Raw genomic sequence first — 18,449 nt, forward strand, 5'->3', positions numbered from 1 at the left:
CTTCCCCAGGCCTGAAGTCAGCTAGTAACTATCCCAGTTGCCCTGTCTTTTCCTGGCACAGTTTCCTCTCACTTTCCTTCCCACCCATCTCCATTTCCACCTTCCTGACCTGCTCCCGTGTCTTGGCATTCTCACTCAAGTCACAAACCCAGCTGGGAGGCAGCAACAATCTTTTAGCCTAAAGGCTACTGCAATGTGGGGACAAGTATTATCACAGCCCACTGTGTTGCATTTGATACAGAGGATGCAGATGACAAGGGCAGGAAGGGAATGGGACAGGAGACATTTTATCCCAGCACCTTGGGAGGCAGAGACTTGAGAGGATCAGGGAGGAGGTCAGCCCAGGGAAAGAGTGAGACCTTCATCCTAACCAACAAGCTGGGCACAGAGGCATGCACTATAATCCCAGGTATACAAGAAGCTTAGGTGGAAAGATCACTCTTATCAGAGTCCAGCTCCAGACAAAAATGCAAGACCCAGTCCAAAAAAAAAAATACCAAAAAGTCAAAAGGACTGGGTATATGGCTCAAGGAGTCAAGTGCCTATCTAGCAAATAGGAGGTCCAGTATCAAACCTCAACATCAATCAATCAATAAATCTGTTTCAGGCATCTGTTTTTGGAAGGAGTTTTCCCTCTTTCATTTCAATTTAATCTTCTAATTGTCCTCTGGCAGACAGTGGGAAATTGTTGGGAAATAGAGGCTTCACTTACAGCCTGGGCCTGAGTCCTCACGGAACATTCTAGGCAGATATCTGCTGGGATTCCCAACATTCTCAGAAGCCAGGTAGGGAACATGGGAATCATGGCTGTAGCCTTCTAGCCAGCCTGGCAAGGACAACTTTGTTCTCAGCTGAGAACCATCTCCTGACTGGGCTGGGGGTTTGGAGATTCACCTCTTGCTCAAAGCAGTTGCATGGTTGGTCTGTGAACATCTCTTTCCCTCAGCTCTGCATGTTGTCCTCCTCTTGGCTCCATCTCCTGATTATTGTGTTTTATTTCCACCTGTTCCCTGACCTCTGCCTCCCTGGGCTGTCTCTCTTGACTCCCTTCCCAGTTTTTGCTGAAGCTTCTCATCCTCCTTTCTAGTTCCTCTCCTCTTTGGGAGTATGCAAAGGCCTAGTGGATGATTATAACTGTGTTGTAAAAGCCTGAGTGTGGCCTCATTGGCCTGGAGAAGTAGCAGGTAGCCAGCGAGGTGACAGGCAGCCATGCTGGGAAGAGGTGGGGAGGGCAATGTGAACCAGCATGAGCTAAGTCTTGTTCTGACTCCCTCCTGTGCATCTGGCCCCATTCAGTCCTCAAGACTGGTCAGAGGCAGAGGCAGAACTCAGACACATCAAGGTCTGTCTGATTCCAAACCTGTACTTTGAAAGACAGAGCTCCATGGCCTCCCAGGAAAATCGTGTGACCAGGAGAGGGAGTATGGCTTTGACAGAGGGCCTTACGTGTTCCTCGGATGATGCCCTACACACTGGCCTCCCATCATGGCTGTATTTGAATTTTGACTTCTGGGTGAGTGTAGGCTTCATAGCCGTGAGGAATCTTTTCTATTTTCCTTGTACCTCCCTACCTATAATGTGCAGATTTTGCATCCAGGTGAGCTCAAGCTGAGACAGTCAGCCTTGCTGGCCAGGGGCCTTGACCCTGTCCGGGACCACACCAGTTAATCAGCTGATGTGCTCATTGGAAGTGGCTCAGGGCACCTTATATGCCCTGGTGTGTGGTATACTGGAAATCTGGGTGAGAGGGGCATGGGAAAGCACCTGGCAGGGCCCATGCATGGGACAAAGCTGAAGAGGTACCTCTTACACGCTTTTACCATCCCCTCAACAGATCAGAGTTGGCCGGGACCAAAGCTTGCTTGTCAGAGCCTCAGAGCAGCAGCAAGGGGGCTCACCAGGGTCTTGTACTCGATCTGCTGCCTGATGAGCTTGTCCTCACTCAAGGAGTAGCGAGCCTCTCCCGTGATGGCATCAATGGGGCCCTTCTCCATCTGCTGCTTGATGGCACAGAACAGGGAGAAGAGGGGCTCCCCAGCACACTCCTGGATGGGAGAAGAAACAAGCTGGAAGAACTCTTGGGTGGCAGGTGTATGCAGCTCACCCCGCTCTCTCCTGCTTTCCAAAAGTGCCTCCTGTGAAGGTCTTTCTCTTGGTGCCACCTGCTTTGCTGTTCAGTTTTCTAGTTCCTGCTTCTGTCGGTTTTCACCCCTCAGGTGTGCATGTATCTTGGTCTTTGGACAGAGGCTCTCCCTGTATTCTGGCCTTTCCTGACACCTGCACAGAACCATCCAGCCCTTCCTCCCTGTCTCCCATCCTCCCTTGCTCCTTCTCCCATCCCCACACCATCCTGTTCTTTCAAAGTCCCATCAAGAGGCAGATCATTTGGTCATTTGTGCCATGAGCTCCTAGACAGTGAGTTTGAGCCCACAGCTCACCCCCCATCCAGGCTTATGTTCCACCTTTGGGACTATTATCAACTTCTCTCAGCCTGGACCTTGGTGATGGAAGAGAATTGAAGGGTACGAATAGGTGAATTATGTTTAGCTTAAAATGAGAATTTAGTTTTGGGGCCCATGAAGGACCCTTACAGAGGCTCATCTACTCCTAACCAATCTGGGAGAAATCAGCTACGGGCACCGTATCTCTGAAGTGACAACTGAATGTGGAGCTCTTGACTCAGACAGTGCATGACCAAGGACAACAGCATTCCTTCTGTGTTAGACATGCCAGGCCCCAGGGATGGATGTGGGAGGCACAAAGAAAAATAGGGCAGGCCAGGTCAGCTGAAGGCTTGCATCAGAGTGGGGTAAACTCGGCTGGGTCCGAAGAACTCCACATTCCATCCTACCTTGAGGAACTTGTAGAGGAGGAAGGTGAACCAATTGGTCAACATCTTCTCAGCCACGGACTCTGTCCTGTCACCAGCCACAGCAGGAACAAGTAGACAAAGATCGAGAAAGAAGCATTAGGTCAGAGCTCAGGGCTGGTCAGGGCTGGGTAGGGAAGGTCAAGTCAGGGATCAACCACTGTCATGCTGCTGTGGTCTGTAGGTCAGATCTTGAGATCTCACAGCATGAGAGAGTGCTGAAGCTGGGGGAGGACATGTTGAGGCTCGGGTCTGAGTGACAGGTGGGATTTTCTTGGGCCTGTCTTGGAGCCTGTAGCACTGTACGATGACAACAATTTCCTTCACTTACACTGTCCAATGCATCAGTTGCTCACCACGCACAGTTACTGAGCCCTTGAAATGTATGGAGCCCATGCACCTGAGGAACTGAAGCTTCTTATCTTACTTTGGCTAATGAATTTAGAGCTAGATCATCTCCCAAGGCTGGTCACTCTTCAATTATTCAGTGCAGTCTTAGGAAACTTTATGAAAGGAGAGAGTCAACTGGCAGCAGGGAGGACAAGCATGACAGAAAGACCAGGTAATCCAGGTAGTGCCCACACCCAAGCTAAGTAGACTAACACTGGCCTCCAGAAAGCTACACACCTCACTCATGCCAAGAGACACGGAAATCATCCTACTCCATATTATGGTTTCCACTACTTTGGACTCTTCTCTTGGGAATCTTCTAGATAGGAATCTTCCATGATAGGAAGTTCCTTCTTGAGTCTAACATGCATCTTTCATAACACAACTAAAGCCTATTCATTATTTTGGAAGTAAAGACTTTCAAAAGACTTCTCTAAGCTCCCATTTAGAAAGAACAACTTACATTCAAACTTGTACTACATGTATCACCAGCTCCAAAAATCCAGTTACAGTTGCTAGACAGCACTAAGAACTAAAATCCACAGGCATCTGGACAGCTGCTGGCAGCCAAGTGAAGTTAGGAGGAAAAAAGAAGTAAAACTGCTAAAAGGGAGGGGCAGCCAGGGGCAAGAAAAAGAGATGGAAGTGGAGAAGGGCAAAAGGTGCAGATGCATCTGGGGGATTATGGGTCAAAAACAAAAGGGGAGATAGAGACCCAGAGTGCAACCACTAGACCATGCCAGGAAACTGTTAGTGGGAGTCCTGGCAGGTGGCATCAGCAACCCTAGAATTACGCCAGTGGGTGTCTGTGTGGTGAAAGTAAAACAAAAATCAAAACAATCTACCTTGCTGTTTCCGGAGCTGCAGGACTGCCCCTCTACGAAGCAGCCTTCTGCGGTTGTGCAGGCGAATGTCTGCTGCTTTAGGAAGCAGCCAGATACAAACACTTCTAAAAGCCAGCTCTAAGCAGCAGCCCTGCCTCAGACCCAGAAGCCATGGGTGGAAGTCGTGGGAGGAGCAGGGTGACTGAGGATGAAGTGGTGTGGTCAAGAGGCTTCACATGGGGCTTTCTAACTTCAGATGTGCTAGTGACAATGAATTAAAATACACTGGAGGAGCTGGTCATTGGTGGCTCACACCTGTAATCCTAGCTATTCAGGAGGCTGGGATCTGAGGACCATGGTTTGAAGCCAGACCAGACAAGGAAAGTCAGGGAGACGCTTATCTACAATTATCTACCAAAAAACTGAAAGTGGAGCTGTGGCTCAAGTGGTAAAGTATCAACCTTGAGCAAAAAAAAGCTTAGAACAGCGCCTAGGCCTTGAGTTCAAGCCCAGTGCCAGCTCAAGTGTATGAGTAGTATGTACACACACACACACACACACACACACACACACACACACACACACACACACACACTATCCTGGAGGAAAGCCAGACTCTAGTGGCTCATGTCTATAATCTTAGCTACTCAGGAGGCTGAGATTTGAGAATCATAGTTCATTGCCAGCATGGGTGGGAAAGTCTGCCATTAACTATCTCCAGTTAACTACCAAAAGTTGGGAAGCAGAGCTGTGGCTCAACTGGTAGAGCACTAACTAGCCTTGAGCCAGAAAGCTCAGGGACAGCACCCAGGCTCAGAACTCAAGCCCTAGGATCAACAGGAACACACACACACACACACACACACACACACACACACACACTCATTCTGGAGGAGAAGAAATAGCCTCTCTTCCCAGGGAGAAGGATGGTATAAGAGCACCTGTTTCACATAGAGCCAAAGCCATGGGGCTGGCTGTGCCCACACAGACTTTGCAGGTTACAGCAGTGTGGGGGAGGAAGCACCAGCTTCACCAAACAGTGGATCTTGGACCCACTCAGAGCCTACGGTGAGGGTCAGGAGATAGTTACTGGGCTGGACAATGAAAGTTCTCAGAGTTTACATGCAAATCACCTAAGTTCCTTATTAAACAGCAGATTCTTATTCAGTGGGTACAGGGCGAGGGGACTTGAGCTTCTGCATTTCTTTTTTTTTTTTTTTTAATTCTTTTTTGCTGTGCTTTCTTCTCATGATTTCCGGTATTCCACATGATCAGTGGAGTTTTTCTAGTAACAAGCTATAGAAATGATCCCTCAAAGTATATAGCCTTACGTCTGCATTTCTAACAAGCTCCCAGATGCTGCTGGCAGTATGAAGCCATGGATTCCCTCCCAATTCCAGTACTGCCTTAGATGAGGACAGGGCTGATCTAGGTGACCTCAGTAGCATCCAATAGGGAAGTCCAGTTGAAAGTAAGGGAGTGGAGAACAGAGAAGGCAGAAGGCAAAGCAGATACAGTGGTGTGTAAAAACAACAGGGCCATGGCTGAGTTCTGTTTGTGATGGGCAGAACCTTCCAGAGGGACTTGCAACAGCCCAGCCTCCTGCAGGGTAGTCCCTTGCCCTTGGGGAGCATAGCTGCTCTGCCTGAAGCCTGCCTTGGTCTCCCTGGCTGGAGCAGGGAGTTCTGGGAGCTCCCACCAGCCTCACCTCCGGAGCAGCAGCTTGGGGTGGTTCTTGCTCTCCAGGTTCTTGTCAATGAGGTCGGCCAGCAGCTGCTTGAGCACGTCGGTGGCATATTCCAGCTTGCTCTGCAGCACTGTCATGATGAGCGAGGCCACGTTGCCCCGATCACGCATGGAGAAGCTACGCTGAGACTCAAGTGTGCGGATGAAGGACAGCAGGAACACTTTGTTGTTGATGAGCTGGGCGAAGAGCTTCAGGCCTTTCTCCACACGCTCCTGCCGGTAGCCTGGGACCTGTAGAGAGAGATCAGAGGTGGTGAGCACCCAGCAACCTCCATGCAGGATAGGGCAACCCTCCCAGCCCACCTCTCACCCACTACTCCAGCACAGCCCATCTGGCTAATGCTTACCAAGTCCTTCTCAGGAGCTGGGCCCTGCCCAGCATCTACTTAACCCTGGATCATCCTGGCGACATAGGTCAGGACCTCTAGTTTAGAGAAGAGTCAGCACAGAGAGAACTACTTAGAGTGGCAATTCTGAGGTTTTACCATCTCTGCCCTAATGGCAATGCAGAGCTATATTCAGGGACCCATTCCCAGTCAGGCGGTGTGGTTCGCATCTTTTGTAGAGGGATGCAAAGCCAAGGCCTCTGTAGACAGGCAAGTGGCCTGAACTGAAATTCCTGCATTCTACACAGGTTATGAATCATTGGCTAGGCAACCTTGAGCAAGGCTCTTTAATTCTCTGGAGCCTAAATTTACTCATCCAAGAAGAAAGATTGAGCCTAAGTGCCTCAGAAGAATCCTCTGACTCTGGTAGCTAGTTTTCTTCTGGGCCCTTTTGGAGACCCTGCTCCACCCAGTGAAGGAGGAGGAAGGCATTTCCCCTGTCCTGCTTACAGAGTCTGCTGCCTGGAGTTTCCTGGTAGGATGCAGCTTCCACTTGGCAAGTATATCTCCATTACCCCTGAGCTGGGTGCACCGGATATGCTTCCAAGGTGAGTGAGAACATGTATAGCAATCCTGCTCACACCCAGCAGAAATGGGGTGGATGGAGGATCTACACCCAATAGAAAGCCACATAGCAATGGTAAGAAATGACCTGGTGTTACCCACAGTCAAATTCACTATGCCTCACACAGTGCCTGTAGGTCTGTAGCCTAAGCTTTGGATCAGAAAATGCAGAAACTCTGGTGCGTGAAGGTGAACTCCATCACTTCTGGGGTCTACTGTCTCGTCTGTAAATGGAAAATATAAGTGCTTGTGTCATAATGTTTTATGAACATTAACTAAGGTAATGTATGTAAAGCGCCTGGCACGCACCACGCTCACTTAAACAGCGACAGCTTTATCACCTGCCTCTCCGATTCGACGACTGCTTTGCCCGTTAATTTCCATGCTATCTACTGCACAGCATCTTTCATCTCAGAGGGCTTAAGATAGAAGTTTGTGGAAGGAGGAGATGGAGGTAAAATGTCTTGGTGAGAAGTTTCTGGAACAATTCCACTTTGCAGCCTGCTACCCTTCCCCCAAGTCAGTGCCATGCTGAAAACAAAACTGTATTTATTCACCAGATGGTTCTCCACTTTAGCTGAAGTCCACGAGTATAAAACTGACTAGTAAATTTTAATTGCAACCCAATATGTTGGGAGTCCAGTTACAGTTGGGAGTTATGATTGACAGCTTCAAGGAAAGGTGAATGATTGGAGTATAGAAAGCCCCAACCCCAAATGTCTGGGCTTGCCCAGTGGACCACAAAAAAGAGATCTAGTGACCTTTTCTCTAGGACAGCAAGAGGACATCTCCCTCTTCACACTGCCAGCCAGTGTCCAGGTTTCCCCAGGGCTAAAAGTGTTGGGAATACCTGCTTTCAGTGGTTTCTTTTAGAATGTTTCTATACTCAGAATGCCAGAAAGGAGAAATATTTCAGTGGCAAGAATGAGAGCTAACAAAGCAGTAATGCTTACCAGATTCTTGGATCTCACACAGCCCCAAGGCTACTGTGGGAAAATTAAAGTTAATTTCTATCTATAAGTAGTTAAAATGAATTTACTGAAAATGAAGAGATGGTATGTACTGAGCATGCACTTAAAAAATCAGAAGCAGGAATTCGAACATATATTTGGTACACCAATGTTCATGAAAATAACACTCACACTGGTCCCAAAGAGAAAGCATCCTAAGTTATCATTTGTCCACACATGGATAGGTGAGTAAGAAAAATGTAGCGTATCTAGCCAGAGGAGCTTTAGTAAGCCTTGAAAAAGGAAGAAATTCTGATAGATGCTCCAACATGAATGAACCTGGGTGACATTCTGCTAAGTGAAATAAGGCAGACATAAAAGAATAAATACTGTGCCATTCACTTGTATGAGGTCCCCAGAGTATTTGAAGTCATAGACAGAAAGCAGAAGGGTGGCTGTCAGGGACTGGGTGGAGGGGGCATAGCCTCAGCTTGGAGAGATGGATGGTGCCAATGGCTACATACAATGTGAATATACATAAAGCTACTTAGGAGCATATCTAGCAATGGTGTGATGGAAAAGTATGCATACATCCATACACACACACACACACACACACACACACACACACACACACTCACACTTTTTTTTTTAAAGCCATGTAATCTGCTTGATTAAGATCCTTGGACCAACAATTAGCCAACTTGAAGGCTCCATGTCAGGGAAATTACTGAAATTGGTTGTTAATGTGAGCTTGGGCCTGGGATCATAGTCTCCCTCCTGACAAAGGCAAAGGAAATGGAGAAATCTCGTGTTGGAGGGGAGGTTGGAAGGACCATGGTAGGCCATGATGTGATTGATACTGTGGATAGCAGGAGTGGTCTAGGGCTGGATGTATCTCTCTAAAGAGCTCCCAGGGAGAAATATAGAGCCTGCCAGGTGGTTGTCAGAATCCCCAGTCCTGTGGTCCTCTGTGGGTCCTCCAATGGTGGTGGGTAGGGGACTCGTGGCTGCCTGTGTGCCTCGAGCTCTTTGGAATGGACAGTGTCTTGGTGAATCTCTGAAGCCATATTGTACAAGAACTCTGAAAGCTTCCGGTACACACAGAGAGAAGTTTGTCTTATCCATTCTGTAGCCCCTTCTGCCTCCAGTGTAGCTGCTGGAAAATGAGGCAGGACAGGCCAGAGTAGGATAGATGGGGCCGCAGCTGGCTCCACTCAAGGAGAAAGTGAGGCTTTTGGGCATCTACCCAAAAGACCACAAACAAGAACACACTAAAGCCACCAGCACAACAATGTTCATCGCAGCACAATTTGTCATAGATAGAACCTGGAACCAACCCAGATGACCCTCAGTAGATGAATGGATCAGGAAAATGTGGTACATATACACAATGGAATTCTATGCCTCTATCAGAAGAATGGCATTGCCTTATTGGTAAGGAAATGGAAGGACTTGGAAAAAATCATACTAAGTGAAGTGAGCCAGACCCAAAGAAACATGGACTCTATGGTCTACCTCATAGGGAATAATTAGCACAAGTTTAGGCAAGTCACAGCAGAGGATCACAAGAGCCTAATAGCCATACCCTTATGAACACATAAGATGATGCTAAGTGAAATGAACTCCATGTTATGGAAACAATTGTTATATCACTGTTGTAACTACTTTCAATGTGCTATGTGTAACCATAGCTTCTATAATTGATGATCTTCTTGTATCCCCTTCCTGTGGTGTACCTGCACTCTCTCTGTATCTTATCTGAGTACATTGGAAACCATGTATACTGGTATTAGAACTAAGAAACTGAAAGGGAATACCAAAATCGAGAGACACAGGGTAAAAAAGACAAATGACTCCAAAAGCAATACTTGCAAAACTGTTTGGTGTAAATCAACTGAACAACTCATGGAGGGAAAGGGAAAGTGGGAGGGGAGAGGGGGGAATGAGGGAGGAGGTAACAAACAGTACAAGAAATGTATCCAACGCCTAACGTATGAAACTGTAACCTCTCTGTACATCAGTTTGACAATAAAAATTTAAAAACAAAAAAGGAGAAAGTGGGGGACATGAAAGGTATCCAGGTTTCCTTCCTGACTGGCACTCATCCCATCTTGATTCTCTATTGGAATTCCTACCTACTAGAAAATGCTTGTTAGAAGAAAGGGCTAGAGAAGTGCTGAAGATAGAAACACCAACAGCTAGCCAGGCACCCATCACTCACTCCTGTAATCTTAGCTACTCAGGAATCAGATTGGAAGATTGCAGTTTGAAACCAGCCTGAGCAGGAAGGTTCATGAGACTCTTATATCCAATTTACCACCAACTCCGCCCCCCCCCCAAAAAAAAGAAACAAAAATTGGAAGTGGAGATTTGGCTCAAGTAGTAGAGTGCCAACCTTGAGTGAAAATGCTAAGGGACAGTATGTCAGTCCTGAGTTCAAGTCCCAGGACCAGCCAAGAAAGAAAAAGGGGAGGTTGGAGAAAGAGGGGACAAGGAAAAAAGGAAGGAAGGAGGAAGGAAGAAGGAAGGAAGGAAGGAAGGGAGGGAGGAAAGGAAGGAGGGGAGGAGGGAGGGAGGGAGGAAAGCTTTTAATAAGGGACCTGTTGCTGTTCAGAAGAGCAGGGAGATCGGTGGGATTCTGGTCTTGGCATACAAGGCTTCCATGTACAGTGAAGCAATCTGTGCTCTAAACTACTCTGGATGAACACATACATAAAAGGATCTATGGGAGCAGTACAGTGATCACATGCACAGCCCTTACCCGCCTCCTCCAGGGTGTTTTGAAAGAATGAGACTTGTTAATCCTACTACTTTCACCCTGGGCATCCTTGGTTATCTACCCAACTAGTGCCAAGCCATATGTGAAAGTGTGAGAATCTATGGGGAGGAGGTATGAGAATATAGGAAGGCCATGAGACAAGAGGAATGAGCTCATATGAGAGGACATGGCATGATTTCTAATGAGGGCCACAGAGTGGTCTAGATAAGCAGTACAGGGTATGCAGGCTTATGTCCACCAAGACACCACCTTGTGTGGAAGGGTGTGTTGCCCAAAGTATTTATAGAAAATCCAATTGACACAGAAAGAAAAAATTTTTAAAAATGATCTAATTGAAAAGTTACATCCTTAGAGTTGGGTGTAGCTCAGGGTTTGAACACTTGATAAACATATGTGGAGCCCTACATTTGAATGACAATAAAATAAAAAGTTACATCCCTTGAAGAGAATCTACACTGGCTAGTGAAAAATGAGGAATAACTTTATATGCTCACCTAGTTTAATTCTTATGGTGTGTCCACAGAGGAGGTGCAATTCCTCTTCCTGGGACTTCCGTTTTCACTTTATTGCAGACAGGCACACAGACACCTGCTTATTCAATCACTCACCATTTCCTGCAAGTCTACTCTGCCCAGTCCCCACTCAGCATTACAATCCACAGGAGCACAGCCTCTACATCCAGTCACGCACACGACTGTCCCATCTGCTCATCCCCCTCTCCTTACTTTAACCAGGAATCACATGAGAAGCCTGGCATTTTGATAATGGAGGGAAGATGGAAGGCAAAGAGAAATGAATGAGAAACAGGCGACCTAGAACGAGGAGCAGAACCAAGGCCAAGAGTTGAGAGAAGTGTCCAGATGTAGAAGGTCTGTAGGTAGATTATGATCTATGAGTAAATTCTTGTGCACATGCCTATGTGTGTGTGTGTGCATGTACACATACACACTGCCCCTCTCTCTTCTCTCTCTCTCTCTCTCTCTCTCTCTCTCTCAACAAGCAAGCATGGAGAGATGTGTGAGCCATAAATGTCACTGTGGACATACAATGCATGCTGGTCCAGTGCACAGCCTGTGTGTCCCCTGAAGAAGCTGTATGGAGAGTCTCTCCCACATCAATAATCGCACCATTGCAGGGCTCTTAAGCAATGGGCCTGCTTTCATTTTATGTTCAATGTAAAGCTTGGCATGAATCCTATTATCCACATTTCCATCCATCTGAACGAGGCGGTGGATCTGGAGGGCGTGGCACTGATGTGACACGGTGCACAGGCTTGCTCTGGGAGCCAGTGCACAGGGAACTTGCCTTGCCTGGACTCAGCTCCTGGCTGCGTCCTCCAAAGATGTCTAGCCCCAGACAAGCAATGGACTTCTGTGTCCCCTTAGTTTTGTCATCCATTAAATAGGCTCTTGGGAGACTAGATGGATGGATGCCTTTGAAGTGCTTAGAGCTGTACAGGGATTTTCCTAACAGCCAACTAAGAGGGATCATTCCTAGGATTATTATTTTGCCCTACTTTCCTCATTTATATTTTCCACTTTTCCCTGGTATTTATCTTCATAAGCCATTCTAAAGCCCTTTCAGAACAAAGTATAATATGAATATATGCATAAGCAGGATACCAGGGAAGACTGCAAGTGGCATAGGCCCCTCTCCTAGAAAGATCTTTGGGTTATCATTCCTGTGTCCCTGTCTTTCCTCTCCCATTGCTGAGTTTTTTCTGGGAAGGAGATCTCCAACTTCCATTTTGTTTTATTCCCAAAGGACTTAATGACACCTCCTCCCCCACCCCCAAAACCTGAGTGCTGCTCCCATGTCTGTTCTGAGGGCCACTGTCTTTGCCCCATCTCTTCCAGGACAACTGCTTGGTGCCCACCAGCTGGGAAAGCTCAGGAAGACAAGTCCTTCCCTGCCCACAGTTCTCTCACCTTCTAATGGGAGGGGGCGGGGCACTGGACTCGCAGACCACCCCTCCACTGTCCGGCTCTAACTCTAGCCCAGGCCAGCATTCCTCACCTCAAGGTCCCGGAGCACCGGGTGGTCTTCAATTCCTGGGAACAGCACCCGCATGGTGTAGTTCCTGTAATCCAGGAAGGGAATGCCGGCTCCATCCAGGTCGCTGGTCAATTCGTGTATGTCTGTCTGCAGCTCGGCAAAAGCTGGCACAAAGAGAAGCCCCATGAGACTTCAGGGATGGGGCAGAAGCGGGTGTTGTCCTTCAGCTGGAAGGGCTTAGAACCCTCCCAGGGGAAGGGGGGGCGGGGCTGGGAAGCTGGGCAACATTGAGCTTTGGTATTCAAGAATGGGAGGAAGCACTTTTGGAATTGTGCCCCTTGAAAATGGCAGAGGGATGGCAAGGCTGTCCATAGACCAGTACTACGGCTGGGGTCAGAAAGGACTCATCACCTTAAGATGGAGGATGGAGGATGTGGGTTTGAACCATGTGCCAGGACAGTGGGATTTGGACAGATGGACAGGAAGAGAGAAGGGGGTGCCAGAATGAGTCTATGGCTGGTCCTGTGTATTGAACTGGGCTTTCCCAATACAATTTAAGGTTTGTTCCAATAAAAGGACAACTTCTGAGAGACCAGTTGTGGACTGTATGCTCACTGGGATCCTCCAACCTCCAAGTGGGGCTCGGATAAAGAGACTGCTATGCTACTCTACCATGCAGTCATAACTTTGGCCCTCCTGTCTCAGCTGCTCCATGGGGGTCAATGATGGTCTGCACATGGGCACTGCTGTCTGTGGTGCAGTCAATGCCTCCAGATGGACGGAGTCCTAAGGCCCTATGGGCCTCAGGGAAAATGTGACTCACAGTGCAGTGTAAGGGTCATCACACCGCCTAAACACACATCCTCCTCTGGGGCCATTTGCTGGCTTCTGGGGATGCTAAGAGGAGCCAGCACAGCCTGGCTGCTGGCTCCTTGTTGCACACACACATGGATATGCAAACACATATGTGCACACACATGCACACTCACTAGCACAGGGACACACATACACACATACCATGATGGAAGCTTAGTGGGCTGGAATGGCATAGGAACTTCACCCAGCTACCCCAGGCGCCATGCTCAGGGCCTTGTCCTGCCATCCACCCCACAGAGCTGAGAGAGAAACACATAGCTGGGTGTTTGGGGGATTGTGAGAGGGGTGGGGGGCACAGGTATGTTTGTGTGTGAGCATGTCAGTGAGTTTGTGTGTGCGTGTGTGAAGATGAGTGTGGCCATATGTGTACTCACATATGTGTGTGTTGACGTATCCACAGCTCAGAGCTGTGCAGGGCCAGGCTGGCAGCTTCTGAGTATGGGTGACATCTCTGGCTGGCCTCAGGGCCTGTGCCACCCTTGCAGGATCAGCAGCAGCCCTGATCTTCTGGAAAATGTCTTGGTGACACTGTCCTCTTCCCAATCACCATAGCTGATTGTGACAAGCCACAAGGTACAGCACCCTGCACTCTCTATAGACTCCTGTCTGTCTGTCAAGCCCTCTTTCTCCAGGAAACCTTCTCAAAACCCAGTATCCTCCTCCTCTGACTTATCTCCTCCCAGCTGGAGTACTGGGGTGCTCAGCCAGCCAGGAGGAGAAGGAGGGAGTCAGCTTTTGATCGGTCTGCTGCTTTTCTGTAAGTCACCAAGCCCTTCCAACATTCAAAGCCTAACCCTTGCCACACATAAAAGAGATTCTAATCCTTACACCTAATTAGAGGGAAGAGTACATTGCAGAGAAAAAAAATTAAGCAGCGTAAATATAATAAAAGGCAGTAATTAACAGTCCCACAAGGCGGATGCTGAGGGGACGGATGGCTGAAGGATGTGGAGAGGGAGGGGATGATTCGCTTCCCCAGCAGAAGCAGTGTGGCTCCTCTGGTGTGGTGTGGATTCATATGGGACCCTGCGGTCTGTATATTTCACCCACAGAGAACAGGCTGGGTTCCTCATTCTGGGTGACTCCGCCAGGATGTGCTAGGGTTATGAGAGTCTGACTGGTACGTTTCCTTTTTGGGTTTCATGATGATCACACTTCGTGGTGGTGTTTGTCATTTTTTTTTTTTTAAAATACAAGCTGTGAAACACTCTTCCTTTGAAATCTCAGATCAGCCTTGAAGCCTTCCCTTCCTGTGGCAGGAAGACAGCTGAGGATTGCTTGAATGTGTCAAGTCCAGACACCTCCCAGGCCTCTTCTGGAAGTGGACAATGAAACCCCCGCAACAAGTATCAGGGTTTAGAGAGAGCTCTCATGGGGTGCAAATGATCCCAGTCTGCCACCTGGAAGGACTCTGAGCATGGCTAGATGGGAATTTGGGATGGGTGTGGCTCAGCCTGCTGGTTTGTGAATGAGGCACATATACACACAACACATGCAAGTGTGCACACACATTCATGTAGCCCCTAAACTGCCCACTGCTGCCTTGTCTACTTGCTTGTGTCCCGTCCTCCCCCCCCCCCCCGCCCCACACACAGCTCCAGTATAGGGCAGGAGCCCCCGGCCACTCAGTACCTTCCTTGCACTCCAGGGCCACACGAGACTCAAGGTTGTCCATCTGCATTTGCAGTCTCTTCAGCGTGAGGTCGCTCTCGCGGGATTTGCGCTTATAGGCAATGAGCACAGCCACGATGAAGATGATGAGGAGGCCGCCGGCCACCGCGATGCTGACGATGGCGGGCAGGCTGAGCGGGCTGTCTGGGGCGATGTACACCATCCCTGGGGAGTACTCCATACCACCCACACGAGCCTGAGGGACACAGGGAAGGACAGAGCTGGTGGCAAGGCAGCTTGGGGAAGAGCCCCAAATCAGGATGAGGGCTGATTGAGGGGGAAGAGCTTCTTCAGCTTGTAAAAAGAGGAGGGAAATGGAGTGGATGACAGAAGCCCCTCTCTCAACCAGAAAGTCTCTGCTGCTTCTGACTGGGGAGGCATAGAAAAGCATACAACCAAGCAAAGTCTGATCTCACATCACTAACACTTCACTAACATACACTCCTTCACTGTGGTGGGAGACAGAGACACAGAACCTCATGGATTTTCCCAGGCCACCCTGGTGCCCTTCCTTCTAGACTCTCTTGCCTCTAACTGGAGACTTAGCACACTACTGCATACTGCTTTGCACTGCCCTTTGGGTTCACCAGCCAGTTCTGAAAGACTAACAGACTGGAGGGAGATGCTGGGAATTAGGGTGGGAAGAAGGAAGCAGGAGTGTGGGGGGGGGGGGTGGCTGGGAGGAGAGCTACACTGGGTCAGAATCTCAGCCAGAAATCCTCTTTGAGTCCGATGGAACTGGACCACTCACACCCCAGCATCCCTCCTGCCCTCTGCCCCTCACCATCACTTTGTGCTTGCCGATGAGGTTGGGGGACTCGCAGAGCAGCTGCACATCTGACACAGTCACGGTGCATGGTTTTTCCCCGACCAGCACAGTGTAGTTCAATTTCACATTGCCTCCAGCCACCGGTGGGATGAGGTTCTTGCCCTGGAGAGACAGGAAAGCCCTCATTCCAACCCTTGAATCAAGACCATAGCTCCTGGCTCCTGCCAGGCCTTCCCACCTGGACATCCCATGCTGCAGGAGACACCAACTGTCGGTATAAATCCAGAGATCCTGTGGTATGTGCCATGTCTTGGATAAGTTTCCTCCCCCCCCCATAAAGTTTAGTACCTGATGTAGCATTGTTAAGAGGCTGTGGTACCTTTAAGAGATGAGGGTCTAGTGGGAGATTATTACTGTCCCTTTGTCTCTGCCCTCTAGCTTCTTGTCTCACTATGTGATATCTCTTCACTCTATGTTCCTACTATGATGTCCTTATAAGAGCCAGTGCTATGTTATTTAGACTTTGTGCTTTCAAAACTGCAAGCTCATTAAACTTTTCTTCCTGTGACAAGAACACCCCCCCACCCAACCAATGAAGTGGTTTCCTTTCTCCCCACCCTTGGTCTACCTTAAGGATGATGGGAGTGCCAGGCTTGAGCTCCAAGATTCCTGAGGGACCAAAGGCTTCAAACACAGGGTTGGGGTAGTAGGTGAAGTTGGTCTTGTTGAGGATTAGCAGAGATTGGACGTTGTCCAGGATGAAGCCGAACTCCTCAGGCCTCTCGGTGAGGTCTGACTGGTGGTCAGGACCCAAGGCCAGGGCTGGAGCTTGGCAGGTCATCTCTGTAGCATTCAGCACCTCACAGATCTGTGGGAGGAGTCCAAGCTAGCCATGATACAGTGTATCTGCACCCCCACCCCCATGACGGGTCCCCTGGGGTGCCAAATGCAGAGGACTGTGGGTGACAGAGCCAGGACCACAAACTTGGGTGCTCACAGATTCTGCTATGTGGCTGTCACTGAACTCTGGCTCTACCAAGTGGGTGTGGCGGTGGCTAGGCATTTGTAAGCTAGGAAGGAGCAGTGGAGTTGGAAGAATGGAGGAGTAAGGGCGCATGTGAAACCTCAGAAGCTCAGGAAGTAATTCATGCTCTAGACCTGTATCCTAAAGGCTGAAAACACCCTCAGGTCTATTCCTCTATCCCACTCTCCTAGGATAGCAGTATCACATGCTCCATGACTAGAATATGGGTCAGGACAAGCCTGGGTAGTTGGGGAGCCCCACCCTTTGGGAACGTGGCATGCTGAGTGGGAACCCCCTCCCCAGGCCCAGCTCACCCCACACTCACATTGATGTGCTCCTTCCCTCCATGCTTGGCACGGATCTGGGGGTTCTGTATAAGATCCAAGTGAGTTCCCCAGACAGTGATGGGTGTGTTCCCACTGCCCAGGAAGAAAGACAGAGCGTGAGAATCAAGGATGAGAAAAGGAAGGGAGGGCACTTGCCCATGATGGAGGGGTTGTTGTTGATGATGATGATGCAGATGTACAGTGACAACAATAGTGAAAAGCAGGTGACACAACACAGTACTTGGGGAAAGGGAGCACAAGCTATGTGTTAACAGGATTAACAACCCAGCAGCCAAGGGGGAGAAAGTGACACACAGATGTTGTGGCATCCCTCCCTGGGTTTATTTGGAACAACCTCAGCTTATGGAAGTCCCTTGGTATCTGAGGCCTAACCTGGGCCCCTGGAGTCACCTCCTTCATCTCTCATGGCTTTTGGGACTTTTTCACACTTGGTCCTATCCTACTAGAAGCCTAACTCCAGATGGCTCCCTATACACCCTCTAAAGCTGAAGCTGTCTGCCCTCCAAACCTGGGCGCTTGTGCTACACATGCTCTCACTGGAGCTGAGACCTGGGAAGAAAACAAGCCCAGCACTCAGACACCTCCTCCAGGGGCACATGTGTGACATGATGCAGAACTTGGGTCTCCTGTACAGGGGGCAGGGGAGTATGCTGATGGGGATAACACAGGAGAGTCAGATCTGTATCACCTTTAAAAGAATGCCATGTCCCTATTCCAAGAGAGGCCCTGGTTCCCAGAATTCATGAGGAACTCGCTGTCTAAAGTGGGATTTAGCATGTTAACCAGCTACAGGCTGATTAAGAATTGCAAATGAGTAAGAATCCTTGACAGTTTCATCCATGAATATCTGTCTGTCTGCCGGCCTGCCTGCCTGGCTACTTGTCTGTCCGTCTAACCATCTATCAATCTGCCTAATGTATTTTTAGTCCCAGAACTCCAGATTGAACTTAGGTCCTCATACTTGCTAGGCAGGCACTCTACCACTTAAGCCACATTTCCAGCCCCCCCTTTTTAAAATATTTATTTATTGTCAAAGTGATGTACAGAGGGGTTAAAGTTTCATACGTAAGGCAGTGGGTACATTTCTTGTACAATTTGTTACCTCCTCCCTCATTTCCCCCCTCCCCCTCCCCCTTTCCCTCTTCCCCCATGAGTTGTTCAGTTGGTTTACGCCAAATGGTTTTGTAAGTACTGCTTTTGGAGTCATTTGTCTTTTTATCCTTTATCTCTCAATTTTGATATTCTCTTTCCCTTTC

The 18,449-nt window shown here is 48.8% G+C and overlaps 1 protein-coding gene across 1 annotated transcript in view; it reads right to left on the reverse strand.

Moving 5' to 3' along the window:
- The window catches only part of Plxna4 (plexin A4), a 416,125-nt gene that overhangs the window by 27,535 nt on the left and 370,141 nt on the right, over window positions 1-18,449 (reverse strand). Inside the window, exons 17-24 of the mRNA XM_048340243.1 lie at window positions 17,172-17,265; window positions 16,451-16,690; window positions 15,838-15,984; window positions 15,015-15,249; window positions 12,528-12,670; window positions 5,792-6,060; window positions 2,852-2,918; window positions 1,899-2,045 (exon numbers count right to left, since the gene is read on the reverse strand). Of these exons, the coding sequence (XP_048196200.1) occupies window positions 1,899-2,045; window positions 2,852-2,918; window positions 5,792-6,060; window positions 12,528-12,670; window positions 15,015-15,249; window positions 15,838-15,984; window positions 16,451-16,690; window positions 17,172-17,265 (1,342 nt within the window). The remainder of the gene's footprint in view (window positions 1-1,898; window positions 2,046-2,851; window positions 2,919-5,791; window positions 6,061-12,527; window positions 12,671-15,014; window positions 15,250-15,837; window positions 15,985-16,450; window positions 16,691-17,171; window positions 17,266-18,449) is intronic.

This window comes from Perognathus longimembris, chromosome 2 (genome assembly GCF_023159225.1).
Source record: "Perognathus longimembris pacificus isolate PPM17 chromosome 2, ASM2315922v1, whole genome shotgun sequence".
Classification (NCBI taxonomy): Eukaryota; Metazoa; Chordata; class Mammalia; order Rodentia; family Heteromyidae; genus Perognathus; species Perognathus longimembris.